The sequence below is a fragment of the Bidens hawaiensis genome, unplaced genomic scaffold, assembly GCF_021521415.1.
Source record: "Bidens hawaiensis isolate Kalapana, Puna unplaced genomic scaffold, B.hawaiensis_p1.1 tig00019220_1, whole genome shotgun sequence".
In the NCBI taxonomy this organism is placed as follows: domain Eukaryota; kingdom Viridiplantae; phylum Streptophyta; class Magnoliopsida; order Asterales; family Asteraceae; genus Bidens; species Bidens hawaiensis.
In genome coordinates, this window is record NW_027492916.1 from 402,697 (window position 1) to 428,022 (window position 25,326).

At 34.6% G+C, this 25,326-nt stretch overlaps 1 protein-coding gene across 1 annotated transcript; it reads right to left on the minus strand.

Moving 5' to 3' along the window:
* Positions 1 to 11,463: 11,463 nt before the first annotated feature.
* Positions 11,464 to 22,944, minus strand: LOC143557897 (uncharacterized). Its single transcript, XM_077046860.1, has 24 exons — positions 22,648 to 22,944; positions 22,459 to 22,530; positions 22,342 to 22,385; positions 21,764 to 21,875; positions 21,603 to 21,674; positions 21,432 to 21,494; positions 21,046 to 21,123; positions 20,855 to 20,947; positions 19,631 to 19,750; positions 19,384 to 19,470; positions 18,136 to 18,345; positions 18,002 to 18,049; positions 17,664 to 17,909; positions 17,512 to 17,579; positions 17,010 to 17,254; positions 16,164 to 16,232; positions 16,014 to 16,078; positions 15,777 to 15,946; positions 15,157 to 15,235; positions 13,308 to 13,566; positions 12,368 to 12,413; positions 12,167 to 12,275; positions 12,003 to 12,065; positions 11,464 to 11,618 (listed from the first exon to the last, which is right to left on the minus strand). The coding sequence occupies exons 1-24, from the start codon at positions 22,942 to 22,944 to the stop codon at positions 11,538 to 11,540; spliced, it is 2,796 nt and encodes a 931-aa protein (XP_076902975.1). The 3' UTR covers positions 11,464 to 11,537.
* Between the last annotated feature and the right edge of the window lie 2,382 nt (positions 22,945 to 25,326).

Sequence of the window (25,326 nt, forward strand, 5' to 3'; positions counted from 1 at the left end):
ATTAGGCAAGATTGTCAGCTCCTGTAAATTTACAAGTTACTTTGGGAAGTATTTTGATCACTCAAGAATTTTGGCGGATTTTTCGGAAATTGTTTGGTATAAACAGACGATTTTTGGGTTAAATATAGCATATAAAATGATTTTTTATAAATTAATAAATCAGTAAATAATTCCAGAAATATTTTTATAAAAATCCACATATTTTAATTGATAATTGGCTAAATTTTCATGATCTAATGATTAACGGATAATTAATTATGCTAATTTGAATATTAAACAAAAATCAATTCTGACGAGAACCGGCAAGTTCGTGATTAACGAACCTGTTGGAATATCAGAACATAAAAAATGATCAAAAATCATACTTTCGGATTAATTATGTAATAACGAACTTTTTGTGAGAAATCCGGACAATTTGGATAGATTGTGCGCGTTTTCTCCAAAACAAACTTAATAAACGGAAACGAGCCTCGTAGCGAATCCAGACCCCTAAATTTCGATCTTTCTTTATAACTTAATCATTTTATCAAACAACACGTTTACCCAAGTTTACATCCCCGTAAATGTTTTCCAAACGCGTAAACGAGCAATTTGGCCCAGCTGGTAAAACGAGGAACTGAGCCAAGTTCGATTTTAAACATCAGACATTGAACAACATCACAATCTAAGCCTATTGACACTTTTCTGGGTGTTATAACCACACCCATACTAGCTATACAGCCCAGCTTAGTATAAAGATTATAATACTATTAAAATATTAATATTATTATAATATTGAGTATAGGGACTAAGTGGTAGTAAGGGAAACGAACCCCAAGCTGACCTCATACTGAGTGCCTACAAACCCGTGAGTTTCATGACCCCTCTTTTAAACTGTTTATGAACGTTTTGGGGTGAAAAGCATAGTTACATACGTTATCTATCTGGAAATGGTTCAGGATATAAATCACCTGAACGTTTACATACAAAAAGTCTCTACAAGTATAACGATTGATTACAAGCGAATGAATGGTGAATAGTGTTGTTGAATGATAAATTAAGTGGGCATGGTACGAATACCAAAACATAATGAAAATGCACGCGACAACACGTTTATACAAATACGTTGTGTACTCTTAAACATAACAAACTGGGGGGGATAACGTGGTCTGTAAAGGCCATGGGTGAATAACGTGGTCTGTAACGGGCATGGGTGAATAACGTGGTCTGTAACAGGCATGGGTGAATAATGTGGTCTGTAACGGCCATGGGTGAATATCGTGGTCTGTAACGACCATGGGTGAATAATGTAGTCTGTAACAGCCATGGGTGAACAACGTGGTCTGTAACAGCCATGGGGAATAACGTGGTCTGTAAAGGCCATGGGGATAACGTGGTCTGTGACGACTATGAGAATAACGTGGGCAGTGGAGGCCACGAGGATATTGTGGGCGGAAGGGGGGCCACAATGTTTGGTGATACGTGATAAATACTATATATGTGCGTGAATATATATATATATATGTGTGTGTGTGTGTGTGTGTGTGTGCGCGTGTCTATATACATGCTATGTGAATAGATGTAGGAAATAATGTGGTGTAGGAAATACTAATTATTTGTGTATACACTATGTAATGTTGAATTTCACGTGGAACCGTTGTGGGCGGAAGGGGGCCACAGTGGTTGATGTTACTCGGAACCGTTGTAGGCGGAAGGGGGGCCATGGTGGTTGATTTTATGTGGAACCGTTGTGGGAGGAAGGGGGTCCACAGTGGTTGATTAAATACGGAAATGGAAATGGGAAACACGTAGTACGAACAAGCAGTCACGATTTTATCGTAATTTCGAGTTTATATTATAAACTTATATGCATGCACATGTACACACAGAGACACAGCTGCACATATATACAAATGTAAATACAATTTTATATACGCGCGTACATGCAAACTACGATTGTGTGGTACGCATAACTAATTTCGTTAAAAATTATGAAACTCACCAACTATTCACAGTTGACCTTTTCTTTAAACATGTTTTTCAGGTAATCAGAAAGGTGGAGTAGATTGATTATGTGTTACTTGTTGGATGGTGATCGATGCTGTGAGCATTTGAGTTAGAAGTAAAGTAATTGAAAAGCTAGTTTTGATTGTATCACTTAGTTTGTAGAAGATGTTAGAGCGACGCAATATATTGAAAATTAGTTAGTAATGTTTCTTTATTAACAATGTATTTGATACCAGTTGTATCTGTTGCAATTCCGTTTTACGCTTCCGCAAATCGCTTAACGGGGTGTGACAGTAGATCTTAATGAGTCAAATGCATTCATTTGGTTTGAGGAAAGTCTATTGCACGCATCACCAGGTGATTTCATACATTTTCATTACTTGTTTTCTAGAGAGAAAACACAAAACATTTTTCCTTACTTGTTCTGGATAGAAAACACAGAAAATTTATCCATACATGCTTTCAGGGAGAAAATGTGGACATACTAATATACTGGTTTTCTGGTGGAAAACGCATTGACTCGTTTTGGATTTATATAATTTCTTATATATCACAAGTTTTATATTAGATGCCCTCTATATCACATAAAGCCCTTACATACCATAAACCGTCAGGATGGGATCACAGGAAAATTTAAGTAGTACTACTGGGTTTGATAAACCCTACCTGCTAAAACTCGACTTAGGTCGAACGGGTGTAAATTGCCATAACATACATGGGCCAGTTTTTTTGAATGACCTCGTAAGAAGGTCTATATACAGTCAACTTTGGTTCAAACGTCTAGTAGCTTGTAAATGGGTTAGCTACGCTGTTATATTTGGAAAGTGCTAAATCTACGTATGCTACATATACTACATTTACTACTTTCTGCTATAACTTATGAACTCACCAACCTCGTGTTGACCCTTGAGTATTTATTCTTACCCACGTTACTAGGTGTGCTAAGAAGCGAATTGCAATGCATATGTTTGGAGATAAACTTGTCGCATGTATATTTATTTCACCTTGTTTACATTTGTTGGGACTTATATTTTAGACCGACGCATCGAATTATTATTATGGGTGAAAAATAATTAATATTTTTTTGTCTCAACCAAGGGTGGATGGCTTGAAGACCAAGACATGCTAGACTAGTATAAATAGATGTATTTGTTAATTTTTCTAGCATGAGTGAAGGAGTGTATTGTGTGAGATCTAGGGTTTATCTCTTTGAGAGAGCCGCCGCCTCCAGGATGAGCTCTCCTGGAGGTGGCTGATCTTTATTGTATGTATGTGTGTATGTATGAGTGATTTGTAATGACAATCTTTTGGTTAATGAAATCATACTGCCACCTTTTTATATTTGTGAATCGAGTTCATTATAATCGATTCAGGCTCTCTCCCAAACACCACTCATCCGTCCAAAACCCCCTTTCAAGAGCGAATACGATTCGATCGTTGCTCAGATCCGAGCTCCTCCGTTAATAACGACCATTATTCACGCTTCCGCACCGGGGCTCGGTTCAAACAATTGGTATCAGAGCAGGTCGCCGAATCGTTCAGACTAACTGCTGAATCTGATTCATCTCGCTCTTGAATCCACCATGGACGTTAAACCAATGAGGTTTGTTGAAAAATTTTTAGGGTTTTGAAATTATTTGATGTTTTGGGTAAAATTTATGTGGATTGATGTTTGGGTTGATGACTCGTTCAGAGATTCAACATCAATTTAATGTTTATTTGGTCATATCGGTCCAGATCTGATGTAACAGTGTTTTTAGCTCGCTTTGGGGCAAAACTGTTATTGAAGATGATTTTCATATCTGTAACGGCTGTTGATAGATTGAAGATAGATGGTTGATATCGAGATGACTGGGATATTGCTACAACGATTAATTTCAGATGAAGAAGCTTGGTTCTTGATCTGAAAATTAGGGTTTTATGTGCTTGTAATTGTTTCTGATATGAGTGTTCTGCTTGAACAGTAAAGGGAATATTGAAGAACATTGCTGCTGGTACAATCTGATATGCAGAAGTCAACAATGAACAGGTACCAGGAGCAATCTAATCATTGTTTGTAGCAGCAGATGGAAGATGCAAAGGGAATATTCAAACAGGTTCTGTATTGGAAAATCATTGATTGATGATGCAGAAAAGAAGTCTGGATGTCTCGAGCTTGATAAGAATGGTCTCGAGTATGTAAAATGACTAAGTGTTGCTTCGAGCACAGCTTATCTTGAGTATATCTTATATTGAGCACATAAAGTTTGGATTCGAGCACATGAACCCCGAGCACATCCTGGTTTATCTTAGAATCTATCATTTGGTCTCGAGCACACTTTGTTCTACTCATGCAAACCTTCTTCGAGCACACTTTGCTTTTGTGCATGCTCAGGACAAGAAAAAAAAAACTAAGTAATTTTCAAGCAAGGTCTCGAGCAAGCTCGAGTAAAGACAGAAGCATGCTCGATTAACAACAGAAAAAGATAGTGTCTGCTCGAGCAAGAGCCTCGAGCAAGCTTTCCAGCATGCTCGATGAAAGAAAAAGACAAGTGTTTTCTCGAGCAAGGTCCTCGAGCATGCTCGATGAAAGAAAAAGACAAGTGTTTTCTCGAGCAAGGGCCTCGAGCAAGCTTTCCAGCATGCTCGATGAAAGAAAAAGACAAGTGTTTTCTCGAGCAAGGTCCTCGAGCATGCTCGATAAAAGAAAACGACAAGTGTTTTCTCGAGCAAGGTCCTCGAGCAAGCTTTCCAGCATGCTCGATGAAAGAAAAAGACAAGTGTTTTCTCGAGCAAGGTCCTCGAGCAAGGTCCTCGAGCATGCTCGATGAAAGAAAAAGACAAGTGTTTTCTCGAGCAAGGGCCTCGAGCAAGCTTTCCAGCATGCTCGATGAAAGAAAAAGACAAATGTTTTCTCGAGCAAGGTCCTCGAGCAAGCTTTCCAGCATGCTCGATGAAAGAAAAGTGTTTTCTCGAGCAAGGTCCTCGAGCAAGCTTTCCAGCATGCTATATGAAGTGTTTTCAAGCATGCTTGAGTAAAAACTGAGTATGCTCATGAAGGGACTTTGACTTATGTGTGCTCGTGGACTGAATCCATGGTCGTAAATGAATTACACTTGAGTTTTTGGTGTCGTTGACCGTTTGACCAAGCTGACCTTTACGGAAGATACATACCAGGGGTATTTTGGTAAATTTTATCAAATCATCAACAAGCAAAAGGAAATCAAAGCCTTATCAATTTTTCACAAACTTCATCAAAGAGCTTTACAAGAACAAGTGTTAACCAAGCTTACGGATTTCATCCCTTATGAGCGTCTACCAACATAATGTTTTGTTTATCTTTGTTTATTACAGAATCAACAATCTTGATAAGGATGGTCAAGGTTGCTTCACCCATACTTGATTTGAAGACACAATTTTCAAAGACAATCGCAGCGAAATTGGGGGAGTAAAAATTCTTGAATTTCATTGCAAATTGCTTGCTTCAAATCAAGTGAAAAGACTCAAGTTAAGGATAAGTTGATCAAGATAAATAATCTATGATTCTTTAGAGATGTTTCAATGTTTGTGAGTTTTCAGATTTCCTAGTACGGTTGAGAAGATAGAGTCATCACTAGTAACATGGTGAACGGATGACAAGTAGAGTTTAACCTCCTATGAAAACAGTCACTTGACAATCAAGAACGGGTTTATGGTTGACTTGAATGCTATCTTGATTCAGGGAATGGTTTGAAGATGATTTACAAGGGAAGAAACAGATTTGAAGAATGGAAGATTATTTGATGATCACATTGAGTTTATTTCTTTTTGTGATGACCTTGTTACTTGAAGTTGATCTTTGAAGTTCAAAGCCTCGTTCATATGCCCATACAAATGTATCCGAATGTGATATAGAAGAAATTATCTAAAATGAATAACAGGAGAAGCTTAACGTGATGGGGAGAATTTCAACGAAAGACAACAAGTGTTTGAGGTGATCATGGAAGAAAATTCGATGGGATCGGTCTAAGGGGGAGATTGTTGGGACTTATATTTTAGACCGACGCATCGAATTATTATTATTATGGGTGAAAAATAGTTAATATTTTTGGTCTCAACCAAGGATGGATGGCTTGAAGACCAAGACATGCTAGACTAATATAAATAGATGTATTTGTTATTTTTTCTAGCATGAGTGAAGGAGTGTATTGTGTATTGTGTGAGATCTAGGGTTTATCTCTTTGAGAGAGCCGCCGCCTCCAGGATGAGCTCTCCTGGAGGTGGCTGATCTTTATTGTATGTATGTGTGTGTGTATGAGTGATTTGTAATGACAATCTTTTGGTTAATGAAATCATACTGCCACCTTTTTATATTTGTGAATCGAGTTCATTGTAATCGATTCAGGCTCTCTCCCAAACACCACTCATCCGTCCAAAACCCCCTTTCAAGAGCGAATACGATTCGATCGTTGCTCAGATCCGAGCTCCTCCGTTAATAACGACCATTATTCACGCTTCCGCACCGGGGCTCGGTTCAAACAACATTTATGGGTTGTGCGTGTTTGAGCACATGGTTTAGTATTTTTAAACCGTTTACTAACCCTTCTGCAAAACTTTTAAATTGTTTGGTTTGTTTTTGTTTTCTTATGTTCGGATGAGACTTAAATGATGTTTTAAATATTTCTAAATGTTTCTTGGTATAAAAATGAGGATTTAATTGCAATTATGGTCCATGTGGTGAGACCCAAAACACAGGATGCAACCCCATGGTGGTTTTTTCACAGTCGTGGTCCCTATGGTGGTACTTTTTTTTGCAATTGGAACCCCGCCATGAACCTAAAGTTAGTTTTTTTTTGTGAAAAAACCCTTATACCCTTGAAATTTGTGTCCCTGTGGTCTTTTAATTTATAAAAATTAGACCCTCTTCTTTGTCTATCAACACCACCACCTAGCATCATATTATATCGCCTGAACCTAAACAACCAACTTTTTTCAATGAGGAGAGCGGCCCTAAACTTGAAGTTTGAAACACTTCCATCAGTTGATGAATACAGTGTATTGTATGCTCGATGGAAACCACATCTTTCCTAGGCCTTCTAACTTCGAATCCGTCATAATTTCCACCAAAAATCACAACATATAAGGTTTATACTAAGCATGCGTGGCTAAATTCCTCGTGATCACAACCAAGCTACGTTTTATGAGTCATTTAGTTCAGGTAAATAAGGTGTCGAACAAAAAACATTAGTGGTTGCTGTGTAAATTTATTTTATTGAAAAACTTAGTGAAGAATATGTTGGGTTTTAACAAGATTATCAAAGTCATAAAACACCAATTTTATGAAAAACGCAGCGGAAATTAGTTTTAAATCTTGTAGTTTATAATGTATAAACCAATTTTACACATTCAAAACCCAAGCCCGGATCCAAATACGAAATACATACTATCAAACACATGCATGACACTAAGAGTCCATGCATGTAAAGACTACCTTTCAAGTAGCAAAACCGGGTGAAGGAGAGGATGATTGAAAGGCAAGAACTTGAATATGGAAGCTCCTCAAGCTAGCATACTCCAAGCCTCCGACAATACACCTTCGTAGCTAAGATTTTACACTCTTGAAAACCTTGTTCTTGTTCCCTTCCTTTGGCCGAATTCAATGGAGGAGGAAGAAGAGAGGAAAGATTTTTGTTACTTGTGAAATATGAGTGTGAAAGAGAGAGAGTTTTGTTTTGTCTTCAAGGCACCACCCAAGTACCCAATAGAAAGACTTGCATGTACCCACTATGTTTTAAATAATAATAAAATATACATTGTGTTATAAAACATATACTGTGTCATACACATTTATACTGTGTTATATATAATGCTTATATTGTTTTATACACAATACTACATTATAGGTAACATGCTAGGTAACATTTTCACATATTGTTACTTAACCATCTTAAATAACACTATGGAATGCTCTCTCAAAGTATAAATCATCCATGTGATTTATTCATTTCACAAGTACATTGTATTTAGAAACCCTTTCCAAATAACATAAGTGTCAATAGTTATTTACTTATGATCATATCTTATATAAACAAATATAATTGGTGTTTATCTAGCTTGTTATTGGGTATGATCTCGACTTGGATCATGACGTACTAGCCAATAATAATATATGATTGGATTGACTGTTTTATTCTCTTACTGTTTAACACAAACAAGGAACATGATACAACTATCTATATAATGAGCACGGCCATATTCTGATTTATAGCACAAATAGTAACCTGAATTTTTAAATCAAGTATGGAAATGTAGACATACATACCTTCACCTAAACAAAAGTAGGAGGTGTAATGAAGGACCTATAATTGTATGTCTAACTTGTAACAAATAACAAATCAATAATTACATCTTTACACAACCTTCAAATATAATATCTTGAGCATTTAATGATTAAACACTGGATACAATAATTAGAGGACCAAACTTTGCAAAATATATTAATTAATAGACGATAAATGACTTAGGGTTTAAAATTTAAAACAAAAACACAAATTCAATAAACTCTGATCTGTAAACAAAATCCAGACACAATAAATGACTTAGTGCTCCTCGTCGCTGGACGACGGAGGAATTCAAGGTGCAGTCGGAGTGCTCCGCTGCCGGAATTACGTTGTCGGGCTATAGCATGCGTCCCTGATGCATCTTGTTGCCAGAACCGAACTCAACACCCTCGAATTTGAACGGATTGTAGTGCACAAAGGTGCAATTAACTAACTTAAGAACAAAATTGAACAAATTAGAGGTCTATTTGATTCAATTTACCTGGGACAAGACGCAATTTAGCGATAATTGTTGGTAATCAGTGATAGAAGTAAAATGATGTGCCGGATTTTTGTGGGTTGCCGGATTTTGCTTCTGGATGAGAGAGATGGTGTGGGGTGAATGGTGATGGACCGGGTTTGGGGCAGAAGAGTTAGAGTGTGGGTTAATTATTATTATTATCGTCATCGTCGTCATCATCATGGGTGAAAAGATGATCTTGCCCTTCGTTTTAACGGTCAATCAAACGGTCAAATAAGCGAAAAACCCAATTGCAAAAAAGGACCGCCATAGGGTCCATATCTGCGAAAATGCCACCACATGGTTGAATCCTGCGTTTTGGGTTTAATCATAAGGACCATTACTGCAATTAACTCAAAAATGAGCTAGTCACGCGTCTTACGGTAAAACTCCGTTAGTCGAAATTTGAGGGTGTGATAGCAATCATTATGTAAGTCTACAAATACTTAATAATTGTAACGTAATGAAAATAGTTTGAAAACATTTTGAAAAAAATGAGACTGTTATACTCTTTCATGAGTTACACAGGTTTAAAAATCTCAATGATAGTGTTGGAAAACTGATTGTCTCATAGAAATGTGAATTATATAAAAGTTTGAATGTCTCACCTTGCAATTTTATAAGATAAAAGCTTCCTGATGTTAAGCACCAAATTTAATACAATGTAGTATGTATTAGTTTATAGTTTATACCGAACAGTTTTAACAATAATCACGAGATTGAAAACTTTACAAAATGGCACAAATCACATTGTTCAAGCAGACATTTGGATTTGTGGTATTATACCAACACTCTAATTATAAGAGAGAGAGAGAGCGCAAAAGAAATGAACGACGACTATAGCCTTGATCTCCCCCTCCCCCCCCCCCCCCTCTTTTATAGTTGATTAGAGGCTGGTCGCTTATCGGGATGGCCACAATGGATGGCCATCGTGTAGCGCAACGACTTTATAGCCTTGCCGAGTCAGCCCTAACTATGCCACATGGCATGCAACGTGCCACAGTTACTTAACATGCACTTCGCGTAGCACGATGGGTTAAATAAATACCCGTCGCGTAGCGTGACAACCACCAAAATATCTTGATAATTATTGACCTTTGCGTATCGCGACAATGCTTTCATCTACTCGTTGCGTAGCGCGATGAGAACAAAAATATAAGTATTTATTTTCTTGTGTTGGTTGTCATCATACGCATTTGAGGTTTTGGTTCTTGGCTTTTGGAAATCTTTTTGAAGGTCGTTTCAAATAAAAAGCCACATTAACAGCCCCATATCACTATTTTGCCCATGTAAACGTCCACGTCAGCAAAAAATTAAAGGAGTCTAACCCCGTTAGTGAAAAGCTCGTTGCCAGCTAATAGTTTGAAACTTAGGACTGTTGTGGTATATTTTCAAAGTTTGGTATAACGCGAGCCAACGGGGCAAAGTTTGGAATCCAATATCTCTAAAGAAACATAACATATACATAACTATTATTAGTTAAAAACTATAGACAAAAAAGATAACACAATACACTTGGAGACTGTATATTCGACGAGGTAGAGACATTTTTACCTTTTTTTATATCCAAAATAATAACCACAAACTACTGTTTTCTCAGTAAACATAAACACCAATTTGAATACCTAAGGTATACAAATATTATAAAATAAAAGGCATATTATAAAATTCTAACCATGCGTATTGAATAAACATGTAAAATCAAAGGTTTTTAAATACCTTGTATATTTTATCTAATATACAAAATATTTGAAAATTATTGGATATACAACATACAAAATGTAAAAACCATTAAATAAAAATAGCGAGGAAAAACTTAATAAATAATAATTTTTACAAATAATAAAGTTGTTAAGTGATGTATATTGAGTAATTTTCTATAAATAATTGGTTTATGGATGGTAAATAAAAGAGCAGATCATAGCAATATTACGCTCAAATTCTTAAATGTAAAAAAAATAACAAAAAAAAAAAACTAAACTGTTAATATAATATAAAAATTATTGGGTGTATACGATACTAAATTTAACAAAATTGGCTGCATTATTTTAAATAATTTACCGTTTAATATAAGTAACAAAAATTAGTTAGTTTAGAAAATAATGAATTAATTCATTTATAACGATTAAATTATATCATTTTTTTTTCTGATGTGTCGTTTCACTGTTTAATTCTTATAAATTATTTAATTTTTAAATAATTGAATTAAAAATTAAATAATTTAAAAGGATTTAATGCGAAACCACATAAACATTTCAAGAATTTATCAAAGGGCAGGATCATGCTGAATAGTGTTCATATCTAAAATCTGATATTTTGGTTCACTTTTCCTCTCAATTCATTTCTAGAAATGAAATTATGTTCAAACAACTTTATTCATTACTTCCAACTATTCATTCTCAAATTCAAATTCCTCAATTCTTTTCATTTGGTCTCAATTTTATTAACTGAGAATGAAGATATAAAATAAAACAATTAAAGAAAAACATCAATTAAAAAATCATTGTGCTTGAGTAATTGGCTGCTTAAACCATTGATGCGGGTTGGGGCTGATATTTTGACATGAATAAATATATGGGTTGTGTTTAAGTTCACTTATTTAGCTTGCCAACCACCCGACACGTATTATCAAACCCCTACTAATTTTCACATAACAACATGCATTTATTAATTAAATAATTCATAATGTGTTTTAACAAACTCTAATTAAAGACCATGTTCTCCAAGGACTACATGTTGTACAAGAATAAGATTTACACGAACCGCTGTAAACCTAAGTCAAGAAGGGTTCGGAAGAAGATATGAGGATACATTGGCGGTTCCTCAGCAAGCGCCTGCAACAATACCAATAACGAGATTTAGAGGTCAAACCTTAAAAGCAAATCAAACATTTGTAGTAAATATTAGATGACACTAAACTATAAATAATCAGTTTGACTTCTCTAGGGTGACATCAGTTTCTACTAACAAAGTTACCAATTTATTGGGTCCATTTAGCTATATGAATGTTGGACCAGCCTCAAAGAGACAGGTAACAAACCAAAATGGGAACAAAGACGAGGAGTAACATTTTGTCATTTTGTGCTCGTTAACAGCATAAACAGACTGTTCATGAATGTTAAAAAACAAACATAACTGAACATAGATATACGAATGAGACATGTGTTCATGTTTGTTCGTTTATAAATAAACGAACATGTTTATGAGCCTAGAAATACCTGATGAATCAATACAGTTGAGGGGGTCATTCCGGGCACAGTATTGACTTCAATAACTAAAACCTGCAATCAGAACCAATATTAGGAATTCACTAACAGTTTTTTTCTTTTTATCATTTTTAATAAAGAATACTGTTTCGAAGGATGGAAATATATCGACATACCTCTCCACTATCGACATTTACAAACGCATCAATACGAGAAAATCCTTCAAGCTCCAAGGTGTTAGCTATAAGTTCAATCCGTTCTTTGCATTTCATTAACGCCTTGGTACTAATTTAAGAATAAGAAAATAATCACATAATAGAAAATTAAAAATATCTGTAACTAAACTATAGACCCTTAGATAATATTACATAACTAACCTCATTATCGACAGTGGGGGTGGGGTTAGATTAATCCCAGTTCCACCTGCAAGAAAGTAATTGCTAAATTCAAACAAATACTGCTAAAATATAATCTGAATTTTTCCTTTTAATGAAATTGTTTCAATCCAAAATGACATGCGCTTGACTTTCGTTAGCATGAGTAGGCGAACCGAATGTTCAGACTTCAGTGACACATTCAGCTGGAAGTTAGTTTATGTTTGTTTATTTAATAAACATACTAACGTAAACAAAAATATTTGTTCATTTAGTTAAACGAACAGACATGAATGCGCGTCTAATTCGTTTATGTTTTATTCGTGAACGTTCGTTCAGTTTAATTCGTTTATGTTTTATTGTTTATGTTTTGTTTATCTAAGTTCAGTTATGTTTGTTCATTGACGTTCGTGAATAGTTTGTTTATACTTTTTACGAGCGAAAATAAATGAACACAAACACGTCCATATTCTTAAAAATTGAACACAAACATGAAAAATCCATTCACATAAGTGTTCGAGTTCGATCGTTTGTTCAGTTAAAGTTAAGCGCACGAACACGAACATGCTCTAGTTGTGTTTGTTCAGTTATTTTCGTTCGTTCACGTTCATGAACCGTTCGTTTATACTTTTAACAAACAGACATAAATGAACACATATGTTTTCTTAAAGAATAAACACAAACAAGACAACTCCGTTCGTTTAATTGTCCGTGCTCAATCATTTGTTCGGTTAAAGTTAAATGAGAGAAACGAACATGCTTCGTTCGTGTTCGTTCAGATCGTTTACAGGCCTAAACATGAGCCCGTATTTCGTCATACCAAAAGGATAAAAATGTAATCTTTCTTTAGATTATCAGATGCAAATTCTTTTTTAAAATCTAACATTAAAAACTTATAGCTTATACCAAAAAGAAATAAAAATGAAATTAAGGTAAATGTTACCTTGAAATTTCTCTTCAAGTGATAATATGTCACCGCTTTCTTTAACAGTGACGCTTGGCATTAACGAGCGCATGGAACCACGTTTGCCTATGACCCCAACAGTTATTTCAACCCATCTACTATTTCCTTTCCACAACAAACCTTCATTTTTATTTCTTGATTTGGAAACATTATTAATAGTGATGTCATCGGTCTCAATAAACGGTTCAAATATTAGCAACTCTGGTGGAGGAACTGGCATCTCAATTAATCCATGTGCCTATGAAATGATAACATTAAACATTTAAACAAATTCCCAAAATAAGAAAACGAAAAAAAATTACATGTGATTAGAGCCCCCGTGTAAATCATGTCAGGTTGGCGGGTTAAAATGTCCAACGTGAACTCAAACATGACGCATATTTTTATTTGTGTTAAAAACATCAACCATAACCTGGAGACACTTAAAAATCATGTAACCTGAACACAACCCATTTAACCTAGTTATCTAAACATGTCAAATGGATTGGCAGTAAGAATCAAGATGTGAAGTAATAATTAGGTTGGTGGGTTGTAAAATGGGTTAACTGGTCGATCTGTTTAATTAAACGGGCTAAACATGTTAACGAAAACACGACCCGTTGACTAAATGGGTTAGATATGACAACCCAAAACCTGATTATTTATGTGTCATGTCGAAAACTGCCACGGTACCACCCATAATTATTGGTGTATGTGTGGGCAGGCAGTCGAAAATCAAAACGTTAACTTTTTAGCTCGGGTCAAACGTGTCCGGTTTGACTGACATGTAAGCACTATTTTATTGTCTTTTTTTTAATATGATAAATTATTAAGACAGAATAGCAAAACTAGTCCTTTACGTTTGCACGTTTTTTCAATGGTTGTCCTTTAACAAACTTAATAGCAGAAAATATCCTTTATATTTCAAATTCCTATCACGTTATGTCCTTTGGTACTAGCCCAGTTAATTTTTCAACCTCTCTCCCTCCCTCTCTCTCTCTCTCCCCTCTCTCTCTCTCTCTCACCCCCCCCCCCCACCATCAACCCCCTAACTCCCATCTTCTTTCTCTCTGTAACATTCAAAGCAGCCACCACCACCCACGACCTGCCGCCACCACTCGCCTTCATTATGCCCGATCTAACCACCGCCACCCTGGTTTGCACCCCATTAGATTATCACATGGTGATTTGAGCATCTTTCACAATCTTCAAACTCAATTGCGCCCATCTGAGCACAACATTTTGAACCAGACTTTGACTTTTGTGGTTTCTTGAAAAGTCCTCAAATCTAAAATGATTCTTGAAATACCCATGTGAAAAAATAAAAAAACATCTTTTGAGCTCTGTAAATATTAATGGTGGAAGATGGAACAGATCATCAAACCTTCCAAAGCACAATAATAAGAGAGAGAGAGAGAGAGAGAGAGAGAGAGAGAGAGAGTGGGTTGAGGAGGGAGAGAGAAATAGATTTATTTTTTATTTAACATATTTATTCTTTAAGTTTTAAATATTATATAAATGCGTAAAATTACAAAAGTACCCTCATGTGTGTGTATTGCACATGACCATATTTAACGAGAAAAATTAACTCGGTTAGTACCAAAGGACATAATGTGATAGTGATTTGAAAAAATATAAAGAACGTTTTCTGCCATTAAGCTTGTTAAAGGACAACCATTGAAAAACGGTGCAAACATAAAGGACTAGTTTTGCTATTCTATTAATTATTAATGTGTTAAATATGACTTTAAACCATATCATCGTAATAACATTATGAGCATTGTTTAGCAATGCGTTAAATAAAATTTAACGTGTTAAAGCGAATACTTTGTGCATTTGAATACAGTACCTTTGCAAAACTATTTGGAGGAATTCGAGGAAGACAATCTTCCAATGCTTTTACATAAACGCCAAGATCCTCTGCACAACTGAGTTTCAAAAAAATAAAAATAAGCATAACAACCTCATTACTTATGTTTGTTTATTTAGTAACCAAACGAACACGAACAACATTTCTTTCATAAAATATGAACGAACATGAACAGGTCTCGTTAGTTCAGTTATACTCCTGAATGTTCGTTCATTCATGTTCTTTAGTTAACGTTTGTTTTAAGTTCGTTCATGTATATATTCATTTAAATCTTTTAGGTCCCATTACATCCTCGTCTAGCTTTATTAGTTTCTAGGCTTAAAAAATTGATGCTCACGTTTACTTTCAATCGTTACACACTCAATTAAGTTTGTTCTTTATGTTCGTTTACATTCATGAACCGTTCTTTAGCGAACGGGCATAAACGAACACGAACAAGAACAAGAAAACTCCATATGCTTAATTGTCCGTGTTAGATCGTTTGTTCGGTAAAAGTTAAACAAACAAACATGAACTTGCGCTGTTTGTTTTCTTTCGGTTCGTTTACAGGCCTATTATTTAAATAAAAATATGATAGCTAGCATTCATACATAACCTACCAGAGTCTTGCAACTCCAGTTGAGCAACCATCCCTTGCTGGTTTGATACAAACGGTTTCACACTTGAGTTTCGATACAACTTCACGCCAAACATCATGATTAGAGGAATTCACAAGATCTTCTTTTCGTCTAACCTCTTTATTGATAGTAAGAACCCCCAAATTGGTAAGCTGTTCACACAAAGTCAAATAGTCAAACAATGACTGATGAAATTACCCCTTTGACCAGTTACCGTACGTGTTTAACAGCAAGAGATGTTGCCACTTTGTCCATACATATCTTTGAAGCCGAAAATCCAGGACCTAAGGTGAGAAAAGGGCATAAATTCAGTTAAAGTTAAACAAACAATTAAATATTCTAATATTAGCGAAAGAATGAAAATGGAACCTGTATAAGGTATGCCTTCAGCATCAAGTAACGACTGAAGTGTACCATCTTCACCAATACCTCCATGCACTGTAAAAGTATTTAAAATTAGTCAATATTACAAATTTCTACACATTTTTAATAGGTTTATATCATAAAAAAAAACCAATGTAATTTTTTTTATTTTCACAAAAGAAGTCCCTCAACCTGATTTCGACATATCAAAGTCTCCCAACTTCCAAAAAATACACAAAAAAGGCACTAATGATATTTGTAAAAATTAAAAAGCCCGTAAAAGTATGCACGTGCTTGCTATTTTTTTAATTAATGACTTAACTCTTAAACTGATCAAAATTTCATAAAGTTAAAGTTAAAAAATACACCATCTGTTATTAATCAATTTAAAAGTTAAAAAATACACAATCTGTTATTAATCAATTTAAAAGTTAAGTTATTATTTAAAAAAGATCAAAACTACACCTTTTGTTAGCCAATTTAATATTAACAAGCTACTGTTTACAAAAAAAATTACACCATCTTTTATTAAAAATTTAAGATTAACATGTTACTATATAAAATATCAAAATTACACCAACCTTTACCAACCAATTAAACAGTTAACTACTTAGAAAAAAGCAAAATTAAGTGCATTTTATACAAGTTTAGGAACTTTAATAGAAAACTACTTCAGTGACTTCATAGTGTGTGCTCTAACAATTTGAGAGACTTTAATAGACCAAAAAGAGGTTAGAAGGACGTTTTTCATATGAAAAAAAGAAAGTAAAGTGGTTTTTAATCTTATATAATATTAACCATTATTAATTCTCGATTAAAAAACATTAATCTGGCGGTCCAATATATGCAAACCTGCAATAAAAACCGTTGCTTGAACTTCTTTGGCCAGTTTTATCCAGTCTTCTAGTGTGAATTTAACGGGTTGTTCATCGGATATATCAAAACCCGTGAACCAATCATAGGTTTTCAAACCGTTTGCTAATTCATCCATCACTTGCTTTCTTAAATGAGACGTTAATGCAGCACGTGCGGGTTCTAGTGCTTCTGTGCATGCATCAATAACTTCTTCTGTAGTATGTCTTAGCACAAGCGAATAACTATATGAACAAAAAGATTATTAGTTTTAAAAATGTTATCTTTTCCAAATTTTTTATATGTAATATTATAAAATTATCTTTTTTAATGGTTGATTTATGCACATAGGTTACTCATTTTAGCTAATAAAAATGGTAGTTGCAAAACTATAAAAAAAAAGTTGTTATTTTACTAAGTTCAATCATGCAATTTACTAACATCATAACATGAATCGGCTACCTTATTTACTAAGAATATGGTGATATTAAATTCAACTTACGGTAATGACCAAACTGTCCTCGAACTGATATCATTTCCGGGAGCAAGTAAACAAGGAACTACTTCCAGCTGTAACCAACAAAAGTTATTTCATTGTTATTACTGCAAATAAAAGATCATTAAATAATGATAATTTTTTTAAAGAAAGCTTACATCACCGGATACTTGAAGATTTAGCCAAACATTAGTACCGCTCATAAGCGACACTTGACGTTCAGACGTGTCTCCGCCAAATATCACAAAAACATTGCCAACACCTTCATGTGCAGAACTCTGTTGACTAAGCTTTGACTTTCTAGTTGACCCATTTGACTTGCTGTAATATGAAGCAAGGCTCGGGAACCGTGAACACGCACGCTGGATAATGGTTCTCAATATATTTGAGTGAGAGAATCCAACCTAAAACATCAATTAATAAAATTTTCCTAAGAGTATTAGAAGTTTAACAAAATAATCAAAAATAAATAAATCATATTTTAAATTTTAATTACCTTTGAAGCTTGCTGAAACAGGAAACTAGTTTGTTCCATTCCACTTATCTAGAAGGAAGTAACATGTTAATTAAGTCTAACAGTTGGTTCTTGTAAAATAAATAAATAAATAAATAAATAAACAAATGTTTTACCAAGTTGATATCAGTAAATAAAATGATTCCCGATTCAGTCCTCCCAAAATCTTGTGTTTCTGTTGAGAAAATACTAGTAGAAGGTGGTAAAAACCAACCATCAATTCTTGCAAAATCTCGTAATCCTAGTCGTTTAAATAATATTGATGCTCCTTCCCGAATTTTTTCAGTTACGGCTAATGGAAAACGAGGTGGTGTGTGATAAACAACCTGCATAATAATCAAAATAAATATATTATAATTTATAGAGAAAAAAAAGTTTTAGTCCTTGTGGTGTGGCCAAAGTTGCCACTTTCATCACTTTTTATTATTTATGACCAAGAGACATTGTGGTTTGCAAATTTGCCATTTTACTCCAACTCACTAACTTCGTTTATTTTTTCTAGTATCTGAAAGGGCACTTTAATATTTTTAACATGTGTAACAAAAGGAATTAAAAAGAAATATATTTTAGTTTTCTAAAAACTATAAAAAAAAACAAACTAAAAATATTTGTATCTCTTTCTACTCTCTCTCCCTCTCTCTACCATAGGTGATGAGAAAATTCCAGCATATATATGCCTGTAAACGAACCGAACAAACACGAACAAAGCACGTTCGTGTTCGTTCATTTAACTTTAACCAAACAAGCGATCGAACACAAACAATTGAACAAGTGGAGTATTCTTGCTCGTTATTGTTGTTAATAAAATAGACGTGTTTGTGTTTGTTAATGTTCATTCGTCAAAAGTGTAAACAAACAGTTCCTGAACGTTAACGAACGGGCATAACTGAGCATAGATAAATGAGCATAACTCAGCTAAAACCAGTTAAAGTAAATATGAACAGCATGGTGTTGGGCCTAAAAGGCTATTAGAACTAGACTAAATTGAAATTAGTCTAACAGAATTAAATGAATATGTTAATGAACATAAATTAACGACCTTAACACACAAAAATGAATGCAAACAAGCGAACATTAACATTAACAAATTTAAATAAAGGAACAAAAACAAAAGAACAAGACATGTTTTCATGTTCGTTCATTTAACTAAATGAACAAAAGAACTTGCTTATCTTCGTTGATTTATTAATTATAACATAAGCGAACTTCAGACTGAACGGTCCACGGAACACTTGGTTCGTTTACAGGCCTAAACATACAGCCCAAAACAATGTTTTGGCATCAATTACCGACACGAAACCAAAATACATCAAAACAATATGGTTTTGGGTTGCCTTGTGTCACTCTTTTAATAAACATTTTACCTGTTGAGTTGGAAGATATTTCCTCCGGTAGTTAAATATTGCATCTTTCTCACTTAAATCAGCACTAACGCTAGATTGAAGTTCCACCTGAATGATTAACAAATTACAATGAAACATAAAACATAAAACATAACTGTCTTTCTTTAGGACCATTGAGTATTTCCTTTCTGCGTGGGTCCCATTGACTTAGGCCAAGATATCTGAACACAGGACCCACAAATCAGGTAATTAGATGTTAGTTAGTTACCTCAGTTGGAAGGAATACAACTGGTTGGCAGTTAAATTCAGAGCCAACATCAAGAACAATTGCTGTAAACTCTTTACCTCCTTCAAGAAATATTTCAACTATAACTTTATCATCAATGCCCTAAGAATAAATAGTTAAATAAAATTAACACTCAAACTACAAATTTACAACCAAAAATACAAATCTATAATTGTGTTTAAAGTATAAAGCACGTTGCTCGTTCCTCTTCTAGCTTTTTAAAATTTGACATAAAATACCAAACTAATGTAAGTGATTACACAAAACATACATTTTTAGAAACTTATAAAAATAAGCAAATTGGAAATAAATAATCTCACCTTTTGTGTATTAGCCGATAAGAATCTCACCTTTAAAAATCCCTGCCAACAGTCCAACCTGTCGACTATTTTTCTCTCAATGCACCTCCATTAAAAAACACTTAGCGTCATTAAGTGTTTTTCCAAATTTCAAACCGATGTTTTAGGGCTTTTGATCGGAAGAAAGATATGAGTCGACTGCTGTAAAAGCTATCTCAAAATGGTGATTCAAATGGCTTGATTCTTGTTAATTGGAAATTCAAACACCCGAATTGAAACATTGTTTCGTCGGTTGGATCACCATTTCGAGATAAGTTTTACATCAGTCGACCCGTATCCTTCTTCCAATCAAAAGCCCCAAAACATCGGTTTGAAAATCGGTAAAACACTTTACGATGTTAAGTGTTTTTTAACGGAGGTCCATTGAGAGAAAAATAGTCGAAAGGTTGGACCGTTGGCAAGGATTTTTAAAGGTAGGATTATTATTGGTCAATACACAAAAAAGTGGGATTATTTATTTCCAATTTGCCTAAAAATAAATGGTTTAAAGTTGTCAAGGGGTCGATCAGGATACAACCCGTTGGACATGATCACGGATTTGGCCTCAAACTGACACGAATGCTGAATATATTTAGACTAAACCCAAGCCTGTGAATTGCGTGTTAGATTCATTTCATCTCATATATTTGCACACCTAGCTAAAGCGGGCTAGGGTTTACTGTAACCACTTTAAACCAAAAAAATTATCTTATTATCAATTAGTGTCTCAAGTGTGATCAGAAAAATATATTATTCCAATAATGCAATTTCTAGAATAAAATGATCACGTGTATGATCAAAAGTCAAGAAAGAAAAGAAACCAAAGTCAAAAGTCAAAGACTAAGAAAGTGAAAAAGATGATAAATACCTCAGAAATTATTTGTCTAACTTTGTTAAGGGAATCAGCAACACCATAAGCAACTGTGACTCCAATACTAGATCCTGCTCTTGTGGGTTTTACCTGAAACCATCCATGTCAGTAAATTCAAAATTTTAACGTTTTTTTCTCAATATTATTATTATTATTATTATTATTTATAACTCCGGAATAATAAATACCACAACTTTCCCTGAATTAACATCTAGTTGATTGTCAAGAAACCATCTTGAAAGACCATATTCATCCAATTCACTCCCCTGAAACACAAGCGTTAAAGAATGAGCACAAAACTGGTGGGCCCGGTAACGGGTCAAAATGGTCAACTTGTAGTATGGGTCAAGTCAGGTAAGAATTGGATTGACCCACAAACACATATTTGCTCATTTTTCTACAAATAACTAATGCACTAATTATGATTACATAACTTTGAATGGCAATAATTATCTAAATCTTTCAATAAAACAAATTAAGAATATTTGTGGACTAAAATCAATGCAATCATTTGTGATTATGAACACATATATTAGTTAAAACGAAAGGGAAAAATCGGAAGACATAAAATTACCTGCAGTACAAAGTTGGGTACTGTTATAAATCCTTGTTTCTTAAGCTCCAAAGAGGCATCGTACTGCCAAAAGTCAACAGTACGAAAAATAAGCACCAATCATAACAAGAAATAATTTTAAAATAATAATAATTTGATTTTTCAAGAACATGAAAGAGCAAGTAAGCTTACCTTGTCAAATGCTGTACGGCATTCTTTTGATCTTGTTCCAACAAATGGAACATTTGAATTTTCAAGAAGCTCCTGAAAAGTCAACAATGAACAAACACTTCATAAACATCCATTAAGTTTTAATCTCTTTTATTAATACACATATTGACAAGTGTTATAACCTGAATCCCACCATCTTCACCAAAACGACCATGTATGACCGGGAAAACTATGTCAACAGATGCTGCTAAGTGCTCCGCAAACTCAGTCAACGTGTCGAAACCTTGTGCCACACTGGCAGAAGATTTAATAAGAAATTAGCAACTTAAAATTTGTAAAAAAGATGTAATAAGAAATAGAGGTAAAAAAATGGTAAGGTTGGTAACGGGTCAGATAGTAACTTATAGAACAGGTCGGGCCAACCCCATTTGGATTGACCTGAAACGGTTTTAGTCCAAAATTGAACCTGTTCTTTTTCTTTTTTGTTTTTAAAAATATATTCAAATATAAAGAATTAAATAAATATTTAATAATATTCAAATATCCTTTTTTATAACGAATTAGGAGGTTACATAATTTAAAGAATTAAATAAATCTGCAAACTATTGGTCTAAAGGTGCAATTTTTCAATACCAAATCCTTTCAAAAAACAAAAAAAATTTACCCCTTTGACTGACATGTTAGAGATAAAGCATAACCCAAACTACCCGGTTCATAGCGAGCGGGTGAAGCTGTCAAAACCTTAAGAATGAAGAATTACCTCTCAAGTTTGAAATCAAAATCAGCAGGAGTATTTGAATAAACCTGCACATTTAAAATTGCAGTGGCATCACTTAGGTGAAGTAATTTTGTCATGAATGGAAGGAAAGCTACCTACCTGAGCAGAGGATATTGCATATGCATTGAGATTGGGATCAATATAATAGCAGCTTACACGCAGATCATCCCCCTGATTGATATAACAGCAAACACACCATAGCTCCGGATTACAAATACACTCATTAAAGACAATAATCAAGCTACTGTTGTTAGTTACGGAAACAAATGACAGATTGTTTTTATTAACCTGAATATGATCAAGCACTGATCGAGCAGAATTAAGTGAAATCCCTCGTTCGGCGGACGGTCCACCGCAAATTAACCCGACTTTCAACACCCTCGTCCTCGTCTTCTTCTCAATTTTCCGATCAACGGCCACCGATTCACTGCACGATCGCACAATCCCAACTCCACGAAACCCGTTTCTTCTTATTGAATTCTTCCGATCGGAAAACTGAATTTTGGGACTATGATATGCGTATGCATATGAATATGAACATGAATGGAACCGGGGTTTGGCTGAGACAGAATTACAGGCTTCCATTTGTAGAGAGAAATTGAATTCAGTCAAGAGTGAGTGATGGTAACGAAGAAAGAGAAGAGTGGTGGTTTATTTAAATGCTTATTATTCCGGTACTCATATATCATCGGCCGGCCGTCAGTCCGTCCGTATGAAATTATAAATAAAATAAAATGAGGGCCCCAACTTTAATGTTTGGTCCACCAACTTTTAATCTAACCACTCTCAACTTTCACCTTATTTTCTTCTATCACTCTCTAACTAACGAAACACTAACTCCGTTAGTTTTATTGTTGGCGTGGACGATTTTTACATGCATGGCATGCTTATATAGAAAATAACTATTATTTTTTTATTAAAAAACCCAAATTATGTATAACCACCACCTCCATCCCTGTCTGACATAGATTAAACTCGCTGAATATAGCCTCAACTCGCTGGAAAAGCTTGAAACACAGCCAACAAAACCCTAACCGTCATTGCACCTCACTATTAGTACTTCCCAAAGAACGAGTATGCAGGTGGGAGCTCATCGGAACCCCTCACTGGAATAGCAAGGTTCGTCGGAAAACTTAGCAGGCTACCGAAGTTGTATTTCAGAACACTGGATGCTTGCAAATCGACTTAATGCTTCTATAGTAACCGCTGGCGACGGAGAGTTGTCTGAACTTTCGAGCCGTAACCTACTCCTACTCCTTTGCCGAAGCATCATCAACACTCGATGGTTGCATAGATGCAATAGACGTCGTCGAGTTCATTACTATCGAGGGTGCCGCCTCTGCTGCCGAATCGAACCTAATGAGATGAATGTGGTGGTGGAGTTGAATTCTGATGGTGTTGGTTTGCAAGACAAAAACACTTGGATTCTTTTATCACACGTTGGATATCAGTTTGTGACAGACAGTTGTTTGAGGTGGAATGAGATGTGGGTGGTGGTGGAGGGCGGTGGGTTGGTTAGAGGTAGTAATGAAGTTAAGGTTTTTTTAAGAAGAAGAAGAGATGATGTAGTGTGTGGGACCCACAATTTTCATTATTATTTTATTTAAAAAACTGCTTTGTCAGCAAGAAAACTAATGAAGTTAGTGCTCCGTTTAGCTAGGGAGTGATAGAAGAAAATAAAGAAAAAGCTGGGAGTGGTGGTTAACAAATCAAAAGTTGAGAGTGTTTCCTACCAATGCATTAAAGTTAGGAGTATTAAAAACCAATGTCACAAATAAAATAATGAATGCATTAAATTACATTACGGAGAGCGTGGGTGGCTTTGTATTGTCATTTGTTTGTTTCTTTCTTTCTTTATTCGTGACTAAAAGAATCAAAATTTAATATTAGGATACAAATCCCAAAACTTTTTGTTTGGAATCTTTATCTTTATTATCTATTATACAAAAGTTTATTATTATTAATTTATTTTCTATAACTTTTGACTTTATCAACTGGGGACCTGTTTAGTTTTACCCGACTAATCCGCCACCAAATAAGCCGGAAGGAATTGATCAAACTACAGTAAAAACAAAAATCGATTATGAGTCAAGCCAAGCTGATTTACTTGTTGGGAAATATCCTGTTAGTATAGCCTTATGAATTCTTTGATACTTACCAATAAAATATAATTTGTCCTTGTTGGAAGTAGTAATTGGAAATAGATTGAAGGGACAAATATGATGATTACTTTTAGATAACTATTAATGTTGGAAGAGTAAATTATTAGATATCTTTAGTATTCCTCATAACTAATGATCATTATGAGAGATCTCTAGTATTCATAATGAACACTATAAGAACACCATTAATCTTCTTCTAATGATCATTATGAGAGATCTCCAGTATTCATATACTGAATATGGTTCCTTCTTAGTATGTCCCTAAAACTTCTTTATAGATTTGGATAGGAATGAAGCTAAGTTTAAAGTATATGAAGTATGATGTTGTCATGCGTAAGCCAAAGTTTATATTCCTTTACAAAAGAAACTTGACATGAGAACAGTCAATTTCTAATTTATAGAATATCCCAAACAATCAAAGGAATTTAGATTCTATTATCATTCTCATGTTATTCGTAAAGTAGAAACTGTTGAGTTTCTAGAGGACTTTGAGATCAATGGGAGCAGTGAAAATGAAGTCTTTGATTTACAAGAATTGCAACAATTGTGTGGGTGTGTTAGGTGGGGGGGGGGGGCTCTTTAAATTTACCTCATATTGCACATCTTATACCCCATACTGCACCACCTCATATTTTCTTATAATATAATGCTCCTATTATCCCAAGAATGAAGGCACATAAACCCACAAGCACACGCCCATATCCCTAAACCTGTAAGTGAGCTTGTTGAACACAAAAATCAGATGAGGAGGTTATCAAGGTCAAAAAGTACTTTTAACATTGATGATTATGTAACCTACCTCAAT